At 40.2% G+C, this 17,265-nt stretch overlaps 1 protein-coding gene across 1 annotated transcript in view; it reads left to right on the top strand.

The window, feature by feature from the left end:
• DIS3L2 (DIS3 like 3'-5' exoribonuclease 2) overlaps positions 1–17,265 on the top strand; it is a 347,038-nt gene that overhangs the window by 85,975 nt on the left and 243,798 nt on the right. The window contains exon 6 of the mRNA XM_010837096.1: positions 10,834–11,068. Coding sequence (XP_010835398.1) covers positions 10,834–11,068 — 235 coding nt within the window. The remainder of the gene's footprint in view (positions 1–10,833; positions 11,069–17,265) is intronic.

Below are 17,265 nucleotides of genomic sequence, written 5' to 3'. Positions count from 1 at the left end.
AATAAGCCAGGTTGGGAGTTGAGTGAATCTGTTTTCTACTTTTCCCTCAGTCTTGATCTGTTTCACAAAGGGCTGGACCAGTTTCTATTCATTTTGCTGTACATTCTTGCTGATATTTGGTGTTATCAGAATATTTAGATTTTGCCCATCTGTGGGTCTGTAGGGATATATCATGGTGATTTTAATTTGTATTTCTGTGATGACTTAATGAGGCTGAGCTTCTTTCCATGTTTATTGGCTGTTTGGCAATAAAGATTCACTATTTTGTTAAGGGCCTTTAAGCCTTTTCCCCATTTGTCTATTGGATTGTCTTTCACTGATCTATAGGAGTTCTCTATGTATTCTGGATTATGAGCACTGCCATGGCTTATCTTTTTAAATTTCTTTTACATTACTGTAGGATAAAAGGAAAATTTAATTTTAATGGAGTTGAATTTATCATTATTTTCTTTCATGGCAGTGCTTTTTGGTTATGTTTGAAATGTATTTCCCTATGTATTTTCTAAAATTCTGCCAGCCTTTTAGATTAGCGTCTTCCTTAGCCATTTCCCCATCACATGGTTGCACAGGGTCTCTGATTTAGCAAGTGTTCTTGTTTTCAAATTAGGGATGTTCCTTAAGGCCTTTTGCCATTCCTTTGTTAACACTGGGCTTGTGTTCCCTTTAAATTACATAAGTCATGCTGTACTCACTGTCCTTTTCCAAAACGTGTATTTTTTCTTCTCTGTGTCTCTGGTCTCAAGATTCTGGGCTTAGGCCTATTCCTTTCAGAGGTAAGCTTCTTGGAACCTCCTCTCAATTTCATCCCTGACGGGTTCTCAGGGTCCAGGTCCTACTGAAGAGGCCACATTAATGCTGTCCAGCCTCCAGAGATTGCAGCCTGTTGGAAAAAGGAGATCACCTTTTCCTTTCATTACACTACCACCCTGTCTCCAAAAGGAGACAATAGGGAGATTACAGATGTATCCATGGTAAAACTAACTGCAGGGTGTGTTTGACGAACATTTCTCTGTGTGTGTGTATGCACGTCCTTTTGTATTTTTACTGTTTGCTTTTATGAGCAGAGTTTTGTCATGCTCATCCTATCCCGTTTATGGAATAAGACTGAAAGTGAAAAAGTTTTGTGTGACCCAGTGATTTGGTTCCCACACAAACCTGTTTCTGTCCTGTCCTCCAGAGACTAGACTAAACCTCCAAGAGAGAAATAGCCCCAGTTGCAGTGTGCACCGGAGAAGGCAATGGCACCCCACTCTAGTACTCTTGCCTGGAAAATCCCATGGATGGAGGAGCCTGGTAGGCTGCAGTCCTTGGTGTCGCTAAGAGTCAGGGACGACTGAGCGACTTCATTTTCACTTTTCACTTTCATGCGTTGAAGAAGGAAATGGCAACCCACTCCAGTGTTCTTGCCTGGAGAATCCCAGGGACGGGGGAGCCTGGGGGTCGCACAGAGTCGGACATGACTGAAGTGACTTAGCAGTAGCAGCAGCAGCAGTGTGCACTCTCAGAATAGTAAGTGCAGGCAGCTGCCTTGTTCCCTCAGGTCTGTGGAGGAAACCTGAGGAAGTTTTAAAGTCCTCAGTTAACCAGGTCAGTAATGTATCCATTTTCCTAAGGCCTCCCTCCTTTCACCCTGAGCTCAGAGCTTTCCAAAATACTGATCAATCTAAACTAGTAGCCTCCAGCGCTAGACATTTCATATTGTACAAATATAAATTGTATTATATCCTCACAGAGCATTTACTATCTACTTGTAGATGTGTGTTTTTCTGTGGAGAAAGGGTTTACAGCTTTCATGTGATTATCAGAGGGAATGAAAATTATCACAGGGAATTCTTAGTATGTCATCTCTGTGAAACTTCAAAATTGAGAACCGCTGAACTAGACTTTTCCAACTTTTTCAAGATCAGTCCCACAGAAGAAGGCCTGTAACTTTACAGATCCAGGAAAAATTGGGCTGCTATTTTCTAACCCTCGTACTCTTGTGTCTGGAAACTATTCTGAAAACTCTCTTGCATCCTGATAGTCTTTTATATTCCTTTTTTCAATTTTCTACCCTTTTATCCATCTGTTTATTCCTTAAACATTGAGCACCTAGATTGACTATGCAAGTTGCTGTAGAATAATCAGATATATAATTGGCGAACATATAATCTGAGGAAAATCACATGCATAGATAATACCTGTGCTTGTGTTCAGTCACTAAGTTGTGTCCACTCTGTGTGACCCCAAGACTGTAGCCTGCCAGGCTCCTCTGTCCATGGGATTTCCTGGGCAAGAATCTTAGAGTGAGTTGCCATTTCCTTCTCCAGGGAATCTTCCTGACTCACGGATTGAACCCTCATCTCCTGCATTGGCAGGCGGATTCTTTATCACTGAGCCACCTGGGAAGTCCATAGATACACTGTAGTGAAAGAAAAGGAAAGTCCAGTAGAGGAGGTGCGTATGAATTGCTTTTGGACTTTAGAAAAGGATACCTGCCTCTGTTCTGGGGCAAGTACCAAGGCGTGAGGAGGAAGTGAAAGACTATGTGGTGGATTCTAGGGTTATAGAATCCAAACGATTTGGGTCTTTAGAGATGGGTGGATTTTAGATATGTGTAGATGTTAAAGAAACCTGAGCACCGAAGAATTGATGCTTTTTAACTGTGGTGTTGGAGAAGACTCTTGAGAGTCCCTTGGACAGCAAGGATATCAAACCAGTCAATCCTAAAGGAAATAAGTCCTGAATATTCATTGAAAGGACTGATGCTGAAGCTGAAGCACCAATACTTTGGCAACCTGATGTGAAGAACTGACTCATTGGAAAAGACCTTGATGCTGAGAAAGAATGAAGGCAGGAGGAGAAGGGGGTGACAGGGAATGAGGTGGTTGGATGGCATCATCGACTCAATGGACATGAGTTTGAGCAAGCTTGGGGAGTTGGCGATGGATAGGGAAGCCTGGCGTGCTGCTGCAGTTTATGGGGTTGCAGAGAATCAGACACGACTGAGCGACTGAACTGAACTGAGATGTTAAATGCAGTCATCTCTGGTTCTTTATTCATTCAAATGCGACTTGAGTATATATGTGACCTAGCCTTGGTCACTTTATGGAGTTTATATTTATCAGGGCAGGTGGATTCTGAACAGGTCATTTTCTAATTAATTGCTATTTATTCATTCATTCAACAAATACTTGAGTGGCTACTAAATGTTTTTCCCAACTCTTAGAATATAGCAGTAAAGAAAATAACCTCTGTGCTCATGAAACCCACATCCTAGTTGAGAGACAGAAAGTAGGTAAATATATAATAAATTGCCAGGTAGTAATAAGTGCAGTGATGAGAAATAACAGTGAGGTGGGGCTGTTTCAGTTAATGTGATTAAGGTAGGCCTCTCTGAGAGGAGGATATTTGAGCAGAGACTTAATCAGAACGAAGATAGCAATTCCTGTGAATAGCTGGACAGAGAGTTTCTTGATAGAGGGAATAGCAAATGTTAAAATCTCAAGATGAAGATGTTTATGTTCTAGGAACAGCAAGGAGATCTCTGGGATTGGAGTGTAATTTGCAAAGGAAGAAACTGTAGAAGATGAGAGTGGAAAAGTAGATATGGGCCAGATTGGACAAGACACCATGGCCTGGTGATGGATTGATGTTGGGAAGCTATTGGGAGAATGACATGGTGTGATTTGTTTTAAAAAGACAACTCTATCTCCTTTGGTCCAAAATAGAAGTCGGGAGACCGGTTGTCATAGTAGTTCCACAAGGACATAAAGGTTGCTTGGATTTGTACAGTGACAGTTGAAACATCACGAAGCTATATTTTCAGGGAAGGATCAGTGGGCTATCTTGTTGGATTGGATGTGGGTGTGTGAGGGAGACAGTCAAGAGTGATGTCCCAGTTTGGTGCCGTCTGCCAAGAGGCAGCACTGGGAGAGGGGTGGGATCAAGTGGGGACCAAGGGTTCTTGTTTGAGGTGCCAGCTGACATCCAGATGATGTTAAGTAGGCAAATGGATATGAATATGGAATTCAGGGAATGGTTGAGGCTAGGGTTTTAATTTTTTGGAGTTAATGGCATATAGAGAGATTTAAAGCCAGGAGACTGGGTGAAATCATCTAGAGAGTGAGTGTAAATGATCCCCTCCCTAGTGGTGTTTAATATCTTCCTCTGTTCCTTAATCACGTCAGATTCAAGTTCAACTAGGGGAAAATACTTCACAGATAGTGGTATGTACTTCCTAATTATAGTACATCAGGAAGCAGTTTGGTTCTTTCTCTTTTTTATGATATTTGTATTAATCAGTGGGTTCAGGTATTGCTGTTGTGGTCTATCTGTTATAAAATTCCATCCCCATCAGCATTTAGCAACCATTCATGATCATTTTTGGAATCCATCATGTCAATAGGGATAGCAGAAAGGTGTTAATGGATGTCTTTCCTTCCTTCTTAATTAGCTGAAATTCTTCTGTAAAGAAGCACTTTACCTCATCAGCTGTTTGGTTAGCCTGAGGTACAGTTTGTACAGGAAAGGTAGGATGAATGTTTAGAATTTCCTAAGGTTGACCAGAGACACCTCTTTCATGATGATTTCTGAGTCCTTTTGATGAGACTCCAGTAGCCTGTAAGTGCTTCCTTGTTTTTCACATATGACAAGATCTTCCAGGTTCATCTTGTTGATTTCTTTTTCTAGACTTGAATTAGCCATTTCTCTAAGGAGTTGCACAGCCCTCACTCTTAATCAATATGTGGTATGGAAGGGTTAGAGTGCCTTTTGTATCCTATGACCTTCAGGTGATCTTTTCCCCCCATAACATTTATTCTAATGGGTACTGTGATAATAAAAATAGAATGAAAATACTTTAAAAATGCAGTGTATTGATTTATATTTTAACTACACAGTTTTGAATGACTTGATTTATACATTAAACCCTACTACCTTAACAGCATTTTCTGCTTTAGTAACTCAAAATTGAAATTAGTGCCTAAAACACTAATTCTTGAGTATAGCTAATCTAAACCATGGAGATTATCGCAAAATCAGAACTGGGTTGATTTTGAAATGTGCTCTTCAGTTAAGCTTGCTGTACTCTGGTTATTGTTTCCCACTGGGCTATTCTTCCCATTGACTCTTCCTTGAACTTAGCGTGTATAAGCCAAAGCATAATTCTTCATATGTAGGTAGGCAGAATCATGGTGATTACAGAATTCTTTTTACAGATTACTCACACACTTATATACCCATACAAAGACTACGTTTCAGTGTGGGATAGTTAAGCCTTCACACTGTATAAAGTCCATATTCTGGTTAGCCCTCTAATATTTTCTCCATGGTCTATAGGAACCAAATCCTTTGTGGAAACCATTAGCAGCAGAAATAAAAACATAATACAGTGTAATTCAGGTATGACCTAAATCAAATCCCTTATGATTATACAGTGGAAGTGACAAATAGATTTAAGGGACTAGATCTGATAGATAGAGTGCCTGTGAACTATGGACAGAGGTTCGTGACATTGTACAGGAGACAGGTATCAAGACCATCCCCAGGAAAAAGAAATGCGAAAAAGCAAAATGGCTATCTGAGGAGGCCTTACAAATAGCTTTGAAAAGAATAGAAGCGAAAAGCAAAGGAGAAAAGAAAAGATATACCCATTTGAATGCAGAGTTCCAAAGAAAAGCAAGGAGAGAGAAGAAAGCCTTTCTAAGCGATCAATGCAAAGAAATAGAGGAAAACAATAGAATGGGAAAGACTAGAGATCTCTTCAATAAAATTATAGATACCAAGGGGACATTTCATGCAAAGATGGGCTCGATAAAGGACAGAAATGGTATGGACCTGACAGAAGCAGAAGATATTAAGAAGAGGTGGCAAGAATACACAGAACTGTACAAAAAAAAAATCTTCACGACCCAGATAATCACAATGGTGTGATCACTGACCTAGAGCCAGACATCCTGGAATGTGAAGTCAAGTGGGCCTTAGGAAGCATCACTACAATCAAAGCTAGTGGAGGTGATGGAATTCCAGTTGAGCTATTTAAAATCCTAAAAGATGATGCTGTGAAAGTGCTGCACTCAATATGTCAACAAATTTGGAAAACTCAACAGTGGCCACAGGACTGGAAAAGGTCAATTTTCATTCCAATCCCAAAGAAAGGCAATGCCAAAGAATGCTCAAACTACCGCACAATTGCACTCATCTCACACGCTAGTAAAGTAATGCTCAAAATTCTCCAAGTTCCAGATGTTCAAGCTGGTTTTAGAAAAGGCAGAGGAACCAGAGATCAAAGTGCCAACATCTGCTGGATCACTGAAAAAGCAAGAGAGTTCCAGAAAAACATCTATTTCTGCTTTATTGACTATGCCAAAGCCTTTGACTGTGTGGATCACAATACACTGTGGAAAATTCTGAAAGAGATGGGAATAGCAGACCACCTGACCTGCCTCTTGAGAAACCTATATGCAGGTCAGGAAGCAACAGTTAGAACTGAACATGGAACAACGGACTGGTTCCAAATAGGAAAAGGAGTACGTCAAGGCTGAATATTGTCACCCTGCTTATTTAACTTATATGCAGAGTACATCATGGGAAATGCTGGGCTGGAGGAAGCACAAGCTGGAATCAATATTGCCGGGAGAAATATCAATAACCTCAGATATGCAGATGACACCAAGTGAAGTGAAGTTGCCCAGTCGTGTCCGATTCTTTGTGACCCCATAGACTACAGCCTACAAGGCTCCTCTGTCCACGGAATTTTCCAGGCAAGAGTACTGGAGTGGGTTGCCATTTCCTTCTCCAGGGGATCTTCCCGACCCAGGGATTGAACCCAGGTCTCCCACATTACAGGCAGACACTTTACCTAGTGAAGAGGAACTAAAAAGCCTCTTGATGAAAGTGAAAGAGGAGAGTGAAAAAGTTGGCTTAAAGCTCAACATTCAGAAAACGAAGATCATGGCATCTGGTCCCATCACTTCATGAGAAATAAATGGGGAAACAGTGGCTGACTTTATTTTTCTGGGCTCCAAAATCACTGCAAATGGTGATTGCAGCCATGAAATTAAAAGACACTTGCTCTTTGGAAGGAAAGTTATGACCAACCTAGATAGCATATTCAAAAACAGAGACATTACTTTGCCAACAAAGGTCCGTCTAGTCAAGGCTATGGTTTTTCCAGTAGTCATGTGTGGATGTGAGAGTTGGACTATAAAGAAAGCTGAGTTCCAAATTGATGGTTTTGAACTGTGATGTTGGAGAAGACTCTTGAGAGTCCCTTGGACTTCAAGGAGATCCAATCAGTCCATCCTAAAGGAGATCAGTCATTGGTGTTCATTGGAAGGTCTGATGTTGAAGCTGAAACTCTAATACTTTGGCTACCTGATGCGAAGAGCTGACTCATTTAAAAAGACCCTGATGCTGGGAAAGACTGAGGGCAGGAGAAGAAGGGGATGACAGAGGATGAAATGGTTGGATGGCATCACCAACTCAATGGACATGAGTTTGGGTGGACTCCGGGAGTTGGTGATGGACAGGGAGGCCTGGCATGCTGCAGCTCATGGGGTCGTGAAGAGTCAGACACGAATGACTGACTGAACTGAACTGAACTGAACTGAAAGGCCTGGAACCTTTGTTTACCATCTTTCCAGAAACTGCATTTTACCTTCTAGTTTAACTCTGGCATGTCAGTTGTTTTCTCTCACCCCTGCCCCCAGCACTCCTCTCTCTGAGATGAGGTGTGTAAGGCATGACTCTTAGAAAAGAACAGTAGACCAGTGATCGTGTGTAGCCACCATGCTTAGATACGGGGTACACATGTGTACCTCCTGCCTGTGTTTTGGGCTGTTCTGACAGTGCCTGAGGTTGTGTTAATTCTGAGGATGATCAGGGGCAGATCTTCCTAAATGTTATTGAATTTGCTGGGCACGTTTAAGGAAATTGAGTGAGTCTGCTGATTTGAGAGATGACAGGTTCTTTTTCTTCTCTAATTTGTTAGTGAGTACTGTCTTTTGAATGATATGCTCTGGGTCAGGTGTGTAACCAGGACTTACGTATCAAGGTGAAGTGCACATAGAGGAGAACTGGTTTTGTAAATTGTGTATTAATTTCAAACTTAGCTGTTGCTTCAGTCTTATATATTCTCATACAGTAAAGGGTCTGAGGGGTATCTCTTCAGCTAGTTCTGGCTTAGCCAGTTGAGCTTTTCTTTTCTTTTTTTTTACTATCAAAGAAAAAAGGTCTTGTTTGTTTGGAAATAATGAACAAACGTGGAAATAATGAACAAATTAATGAATGACCAAGTGAATAAATCAGTGAATCTGACAAGAGTCAAAACAAGGCAAGAGTTGAAAGAAAATTTCATTAAATATATTCAGAAATTGGAAATCAAGTTTTCAAAAGATTTTATTAAAAGGCACCATTTGCTCAGAGAAGTTCACCATTTCTTACAATTATTTCTGTTATGACGTTTTCATGAAGTCAAATATTTTAAAACTTTGGGAATATATTTTTAGAGTCTATATTTTGATGGTGTGAATATCTTTGGAGTATTTTATTTTGATTTTTTTTGGTGGATATTATAATATTCTTTGTCTGGGGACAGTTGTGTTAATTGGAATCTGTCACATTATAGTGTTTGGAGAGAGATGTTTTTTGATAACTTTTTCTGCCTGTATAAAATGAAGATCTTTCATTAAGTGTGATCTTTTTGTGATCTAATTTGAACATTAATCTGGTTTGTTGAAAGCAAGCATTTAATTTGAAACCTCAAAGTTAAACTCAGGAAAATATTCAGTTTAATCGCTCAGTCATGTCTGACTCCTCGTGACCCCATGGACTGCAGTACCCCAGGCCTCCCTGTCCATCACCAACTCCCAGAGCTTGCTCAAACTCATGTCCATTGAATTGGTAATGCCATCCAACCATCTCATCCTCTGTCGTCCCCTTCTCCTCCTGTCTTCAATCTTTCCCAGCATCAGGGTCTTTTCCAATGAGTCAGTTCTTCCCATCAGGTGGCCAAAGTATTGGAACTTCAGCTTCAGCATCAGTCCTTCCAATGAATATTCAGGACTGATTTCCTTTAGGATTGACTGCAAGGATTGATCTCCTTGCAGTCCAAGAGACTCTCAAGAGTCTTCACCACCACCACAGTTTAAAAGCATCAATTCTTTGGCACTCAACTTTCTTTATGGTCCAACTCTCACATCCATACATGACTATTGGGAAAACCATAGCTTTGACTAGATGGACCTTTGTTGGCAAAGTAATGTCTCTGCTTCTTAATACGCTGTCTAGGTTGGTTATAGCTTTACTTCCAAGGAGCAAGAGTCTTTTAATTTCATGGCTGCAGTCATCATCTGCAGTGATTTTGGAGCCCAGGAAAATAACGTCTGTCACTGTTTCCATTGTTTCCCATTCTATTTGCCATGAAGTGATTAGACCTCTCGATTATAGACACTTAGGGAAACCGCTAGAAGCTGTCTCACTTCACTCAGGTCTCTGCTCAAATGTCGCTTCATCCAGGAGGCATCTACCCTAACCACCTTACTGGTAAACCAGCCTCAGTCTCCAGTGTCTATGTATGCTTTTTCATTAGCGTTAAACTTTTTGCTGTTTACACTGCTGCATCTTTGCCACTTAGAATAGTGCCTGGCACCATGAAAGGTATTCCATAATGATTTGTTGAATGAGTAAATTGTTTACCGTCTGTCTCCCCAATAGAATTCAGGCCTCATAAGGATGCCTGGCACAAGTTTGGCCTTCTAGCATTTGCTTGAAAGAATGAAGTGAATGTAGTACCAATAGTATTCAAATTCACGTGTGTGTGTGTGTGTGTGTGTGTATGCTGGTCAGTCGCTTCAGTTGTGTCCGACTCTTTGCGACTCGATGGACTGCTGCCCTTCAGGCTCCTCTGTCTGTGGGATTCTCTAGGTAAGAATACTTGAGTGGGTTGCTGTGCCCTTCTTCATATATATGTATATGATATGTATATGTATATATATACATATATGATCACATCTTGGTTATATGTTTAAACTGCACATAGATTTCTCATCCAGAAATGGATTGTTGGAAGGATGTGGTCTCTAAGTAAAGTCTAGAACCAACACAGTCTGCTGTCTTTTTTGCTAATGTGGATGGGCAGGTTTACATACAGGGTCACCTTTTTTTCAGTGGCTAAATAACACTGGTATATGTTAGTATCATGCTGATAGAAATCAAAGGGTACTGTCATGTGAGTATCACGTGACCAACTCATTGAATGGATTAGTAGTGAATTCTTTTCTCTTTGCTTCATTTTTTAAAGTTGAAAAAGTTTGTCATTCTTATTTCTAGTGTAAATGTCTGTTAGTTGTGTGCTTTCTATGCTGATCTCAGGTCTCAAAATGGAGGTTGAGGGCTTATATTTTTTATGAGAACATTTCATAAACTCTTGTTCACATTGGATTTTGTTTCTGTTTCATTTTACATTCTTGTGGTTTCATTTGGGAATGCAGTAACATACTGTGTTGACTTCTATCATTTCTCAACATCGTGGTTGGTCCCATGTGATGAACCCTTGTGAAGCAGGGTGGTACTTCTGGTATTCAGGTCCTTTGTGGGAGAGGGGATGAAAGTATATGTCAGAAAACTGAGAAGTGGATATAGCATTAATCTTGGGCATATTGAAGAGCTGGGTTGATCATAAGGCAGTCTGTACATCTGGAAAATAAAGATTCTTTTTCAAACTACATGGTGAGTATCTACTGCTTTCAAATGTGCAGATTTTTCCTTAGGAAAGAAGAATGAAGACAGAAGAATCTGCACTTTCCCTTTTTCTCCTCCAGTGATTTAGCAGAACATTTCAATTTTCTTCAGGTAATTAAATCGGAGAGCAATGACAAGGAAACAGAAGGTGCCTATGAGTCCGATCTCCCTGAGGAGCTCTGTGGAAGCCAGCTTCCGCAACAGTCCCTGAAAGGCTATAATGACAGCCCTGATGTCATTATAGAGGCGCAGTTTGATGACAGCGACTCAGAAGATGGACATGGCAACACTCAAAATGCTCTGGTTGATGGTGTTAAGAAACTCTCAGTGTGTGTGCAGGAAAAAGGTGAGTACAGGACGGCTTTCTGACATTTTATTTGGTAGATTGTCTTAAGTATTGGAATTCTTTCTGTGCCACAGAATTCATCACACAGTACAATTGGTGTCTTTCTAGTTTTTAACCTGTGGCAGCTTTTAGGAAAGGGGGATCTTTGACAGGCTTCAGCTGCTGTTTATGAGGCAGGAACAAACTGCTGCTGGTGATTTGTGTGGTCAGTGGCTGCTGTTGTCACAACAGCTGTTGTCCTAGGGGGGCTTTGCGTTGTGTTGATAGCTCACCTTGATTTTCCTGTGATGAGTCCAATCCCACCCTGTGGTTGATGGGAACAGAATTAAACCATTAAATCCTTCCCCCCAAAAAGCACTTCATTTTACCCTAGAATTTGCTTTAATTTTAACTCAGAACATTTTGTCCTTAGTGGTGGGAATGAAAAATGAAAAGTGTTTGCAAGTGAAAATGTTAGTCACTCAGTTGTGTCTGACTCTTGCAACCCCAGGGACTATATAGCCCACCAGGTTCCTTTGTGCTTGGAATTCTCCAGGCAAGAATACTGGAGTGGGTAGCCATTCCGTTCTCCAGGGGATCTTCCCAACCTGGGTCTCCTGCATTGCAGGGAGATTCTTTACCATCTGAGCCACCAGGGAAGCCCAGTGGTGGGAATGGATTACTTTACATGTGATAAGTAGATGATCCTTACAGAGTTTCGACTGTAAACTTTTAGAAAAGCTAGTCTTATTTTCTCTGATCAAAATTTAAACCATGAGTCCCCTGGATGCTGAAAAAGCAATTGCAGACATTTAGGGGAGGAGCTGTGACCAAAGGCCCTACCTGAGTGCACTCTGAGAAACTTAAGGGAAAGGAGCAAAAACTGGAATATTTCAATGAATAGATTTCTAGAAGGTTTTAAGTGCAGGGAATCTGTTTTCTAGCCAGATTGAGTTTTATGTATGTCGTGAAATGGAAAAAATTGACCTGGCTAGGCCAACTAGATTATGAGGTTTTTTTAATCAGGAAGAAGTTTCTGGCACAGCCCCCATGAAAGGCTGGAAGAAATGCCAGAAGATTACTAAAGGAGGATGTTGAGCAGACACGCTGTGATAGAGACTGGTGAGCACAGTTCTCTGACTCCTGAAGAAAGTTGGAGGTGATTTCAGGAAGTGACTGCATATAAGGATCGTCCTGTGTCTCCACTGCTGATGAGGGAGTGATCTGGGGCAGCAAGCATTTTCTGAAAGCATATGTTGTGTTCTGGTGCCAAGTACTGCTCATCCAGAAGGACTTTCCAACTTTGAAATTCTGTCTGAATGAGGAGGCCACTGCTTCCTCACTGCCCTACCAGGTGTGCTGACCTGAGGACACCCAGGTTCTTTCTGTTTTTTTGTGGCCTGTTTAGAGACAACTAGTGGTTTCACTGTTCATGGCCCAGCCGATTTCATTTGGATGTTATTCCTTGAAAATTCATTCTTCTGATGTTTCTTCTTTTTTCTTTCAAAAATAGTTGGATACTGTGACCCTCTTTTGAGAGTACATGTGTATCATAATGGCATTAATACTGTGAGTCATGTCTTTGTGGGAAGACCCTAAATAGTTAAATCGTTTATCAACAAGGTCACCGAGAGAGATACTTGAAGGACAAAGCCAAGGGGGGTTAGTACTTTGGAATTGAGGGGGTAATTATCCCAAAACTACTTTGTGGAATCCTTGCTCAGGTGATTGAAGTTGGTAGACCTCAGTAGCCTCTTTTCCCCCAGGCTCCAAGTTGAAGGGTTAAGATGCCTCAGTTTCTCATTAGTGGTTGGTACCAATACAAGGACAAGGAAGTACTGATGGATGGAAGTGATGGCAGAATTGATGCCTGGGGTGGATATTAGTAATCCACTTTGCTCTTTGTTTGGGAAATTCTGATGCTGGACCTACTCTTGATTTGTCATCTGGTCCCTCCATCTCTGTTGCAAGTAAGTATCATTGAGTGTTTTGCAAGTCCACTGTAAGCAGTGTTTTCCTTACTCTTTTTATGGTCTTCCTATCCTACTGTTATTTATATTGCTTCCTTACTGGCCCTGACTGAGGGAACAGCCTTAATCCTTCCCTCAGTATCTGGTACCAATTTCTCTTTCCCGCTAGCCTCTAAATAGAGAGAGTTGGTGAAACCGCATGGCTGTTTCTCATTTCTTGCCCTCTTGATATTTAGGAAAATTGCAATTTGCTCTTTTGAATATCATGGTGTTTTTAGAATATTTCAACCAGCTTCTCTTCTCTGGATAATATAAAATCTGGTTACAGTTAGGATGTTAGTACTTTTTGCACCATTTAAGGGTTTGAAATTTGTTATTGAAACAAACCATAACCTTAAGAACATCATAAACTTTTCCTATGACTTCTAGAAAGGTTCTTTGCTTTGTCTTCTAGTTACAGATTGTGTATTATCCTAATCACACTTATGTGCAGAAGAGGGGTTTTTATTTATTTTTGTTTTAATATCTTTTTTTTAAAACCTGAAGCAAATGCTATATATTACAGTATGCATTGTATATCCCTCTTTGCCCAGGAAACATTCATATCTTTACTGTAACTACCAGTTTCTCTGGTAAGTGAGCAAGTAACCTCAGCTGTCTGCAGCAAATACTTTGCATTCAGAGAAAAGTTTCTCTGAGCATCTCAGACCTACATAGTAGTTTCTTCTAGAAAGACAGCATGGATCTGGATCAGCCTCAGCCCTTGAGAGAGAATGGGCCAAAGACCTAGGGCCCTTTTCTAGGTCGAGCCCCACAGCCTCTCAAGGCTAAGCTTTTACCACTTTGTAGGCAGTGGCATTATCAGCATAGGAAATGGCCATCTGGTCGAGACCAGGGACAACCCAAATAAATATCTTTTGGTATCAAGTATTTGAGTAACAGTCACCTGATTAGCCAACTCCTAAGGAGAAGAAAAGTCATGACTGAGTGGCGCAGTAGCTCTTTATCATACATCTTTGGGAACTTTAAGAAGAGTTTTGAATCTTAGCATTGGTGACTCAATCAGGCTGTGACATACTTTTCCTGTTCTCTACCTTAGTAGGGTCTGTCAGAGATCTTGTTCAGTTTCCTGGTCTGGAAGTAGGCTTCTGCAAGTACCCTGAAGGCTGAACATGGGTTTGAATGTAGAGTCGGTGACATTTTCAATTCTCTCTTTTTGTCTCTGGCCGCCTTTAGCTCTTTCTTGAAGGGAGAATCCACAGGGAATCCTTGTCCCTTTATGGGGTTTGACTCAATCTGTTACTCCTCCTCCTGGGGCCTGCTCAGGTCAAGCTCAGGAATCAGGAAGAGCCCTTTCTTTCACACTTAAAATTCATCTCCTTCCAATGACAGCCCTGTTCAGTGTCTAGGTTTAAGTTGCCTTTCCTTTGATAAAAAGTAACTGTATTTCCCTTTGGCTGAGAAAAGCAGGTCTGTATGATTATTCATCTGTGATACTTTGAGGTTACTGAAATCCCAAGATCCCTAGCTGTTTGGAAACCCTTCTTTCCTTCACAGAGAGGAATGGTTGGTCTAGCATAGGATTTGGGTCTTAGGTAGACATTGTAGGTCCTGACCATCTTTCTCTGCCTGAATCACACATGATACGAATGCAACACCCATTTAGTCTAAAAAGCAGGGAAGCAAAAATCCCCACTGTACCCTTCTAGCATAGGTTTGGACAAGACTTTGCTCTCTCTTTCTTTTTAATGATACTTTAAAACACTGGCAGTCTTTTGGACTCTGTGGGAGAGGGAGAGGGTGGGATGATTTGGGAGAATGGCATTGAAATACGTAAAATATCATATATGGAACGAGTCGCCAGTCCAGGTTCGATACACGATACTGGATGCTTGGGGCTGGTGCACTGGGACGACCCAGAGGGATGGTATGGGGAGGGAGGAGGGTTCAGGATGGGGAACACATGTATACTTGTGGCGGATTCATTTCGATATTTGGCAAAACCAATACAATATTGTAAAGTTTAAAAAAAAACAAAACACTGGCACAAAACATTATTCAAAAATTAAATAGATGGCAGTTGCCCATCAACCACAATTTTTGACTGAGTGGGCAACCATTCCTCCCCGTGAAGTCCTCAAAAGAAATATATGAACCAAGGATAGAGCAATGCAGAGGAGCACTTCTTTATTAACTAAGGTTTTGACCAAGGCAGAGTGATTACACCAGTCTATACTTTCACCAGCAATTCATGAGGCTTAAAAATTTTTTTTTATTTTATTGAAGTATAGTTGATTTATAGTGGTATGTTAGTTTCTGCTATACAGTGGAGTGATTCAGTTATACACACACGCATATATATGTGTGTGTCTATATATATATATTCTTTTTTCATGTTCTTTTCCATTATGGCTTATTACAGGATATTGAATATAGTTCCCTGTGCTATATCATAGGACCTTGTTGTTTATCCATTCTATAGAAAATAGTTTGCATATGCTAATCTCAAACTCCCAGTTCTTCCCTCTTCCGCCCTGCCTCCCCCTTGGCAACCACAGGTATATTCTTTGTATCTGTGAGTCTGTTTTGTGGCAGTTTATTTATGCCATATTTTAGAGTCCACATATAAGTGATGTCATATGGTATTTGTCTCTCTTTTTCTGATTTTCTTCACTAGTGTGATAATCTCTAGGTCCATTGATGTTGCTGCAAATGGCATTATTTCACTCTTTTAAAAAATATTTATTTTTTAATTGAAGGATACTTGCTTTATAGAATTTTGTTGTTTTCTGTCAAACATCAACATGGATCAGCCATAGGTATACATATGTCCCCTCCCTACCTCACTCTCTTTTTTTTATGGCTGAGTATATTCCATTGTGTGTGTGTGTACACACAATATCTTCTTTATGCATTCATCTGTTGATGGATATGTCTTCCTATGTCTTGGCTTTTGTAAATAGTGCTGCTGTGAACAATAGAGGTACATGTATCTTTTTGATGTATGGTTTTGTCTGGATATATGATCAGGAATGGGATTGCTTGATCATATGGCAACTCTGTTTTTAGTTTCTTAAGAAACCTCCATACTGTTTTCCATAGCGACTGCATTAATTTACATTCCCACCAACAGTGTAGGAGGGTTCCCTTTTCTCCACACCTATGAGGCATCTTCTGTTTTCTTGTTCCTGCCAACAGTTTTCAAGTTTTTATCCTCTAGAGATTAAGTTCTGTAAATTGCCTTTTCATATTGTTTGCCCATTGTTCCATCAGAGTTACTGTTCTATCGTTGATTTGCAGGAATTTCTTGTCTATTCTCCATAATGATCGCTTTTCCATTTTAGGCATTGCAAACAACTTCTGTTTTTCTGTCCTTTATTCATTCATCTATTAACTTTATGGTGTTTTCATTGAACAAAATTTCTTAATTTTACTGCAGGAAAATTAATCAAATACTTTATAGTTTTTTTTAGTTTTTCCCTCTGCTGAGGTCACATATCCCACACAACCTTTATTAACTCCACAGTATTACCTTTTGCTGAACTTTATGAAGCTAATTCTTTACTGATTGAGAGTATTATTTGGTTTCTGTCCTTTAAATATATTTTTGTTATTGAACCATCCTTGAATTCCTAGGATAAATCCTACTTAATCCTGATATATTTTTATTTTTTAAATATAATACTAGATTTACTTAGGTAATATATAGTGTAGGGTTTGTAGGGTTTTTAGTATTATGTTAAATGGCCCTATCATTTTCTTATCAGTATCTGATTTTTAGAATCAAGATTATGTTAGCTTCATGAAGTGTCCTGATCAGTTTTTGACTGTTTACTATTTTCCCGGAACGACTTGTATAAGAGAGGAATTAAGTGTTCCTTAGAATTTGGTAGAACTCATTGTAAAATTGTCTACACCTGCTGTTTTTCAGAAGGCGAGATCTTTGCTCTTTCAGTCTTTTATACTAATTGGTCTGTTTAATCTCTCTCTCTATTTTTGGTGCCAATTCTGGCATAATTTAAGGGGAATTTATCCATTTGAATTTATGAGCACATAAATATTCTTAATACTCATTGGAAGTAAAAGTTGCTCAGTCCTGTCCGACTCTTCATGACCCCGTGGACTATACAGCTCATGGAATTCTCCAGAGCAGAATCCTGGAGTGGGTATATGTTCCTTTCTCCAGGGGATCTTCCCAACCCAGGGATTGAACCCAGGTCTCCTGCATTGCAGGGGGTTTCTTTACCA

The sequence above is a fragment of the Bison bison genome, unplaced genomic scaffold, assembly GCF_000754665.1.
Source record: "Bison bison bison isolate TAMUID 2011002044 unplaced genomic scaffold, Bison_UMD1.0 scf7180017864068, whole genome shotgun sequence".
NCBI lineage: Eukaryota > Metazoa > Chordata > Mammalia > Artiodactyla > Bovidae > Bison > Bison bison.
Note: the sequence above shows the minus strand (reverse complement) of the source record. Positions and strands in the feature narration are given on the sequence as shown.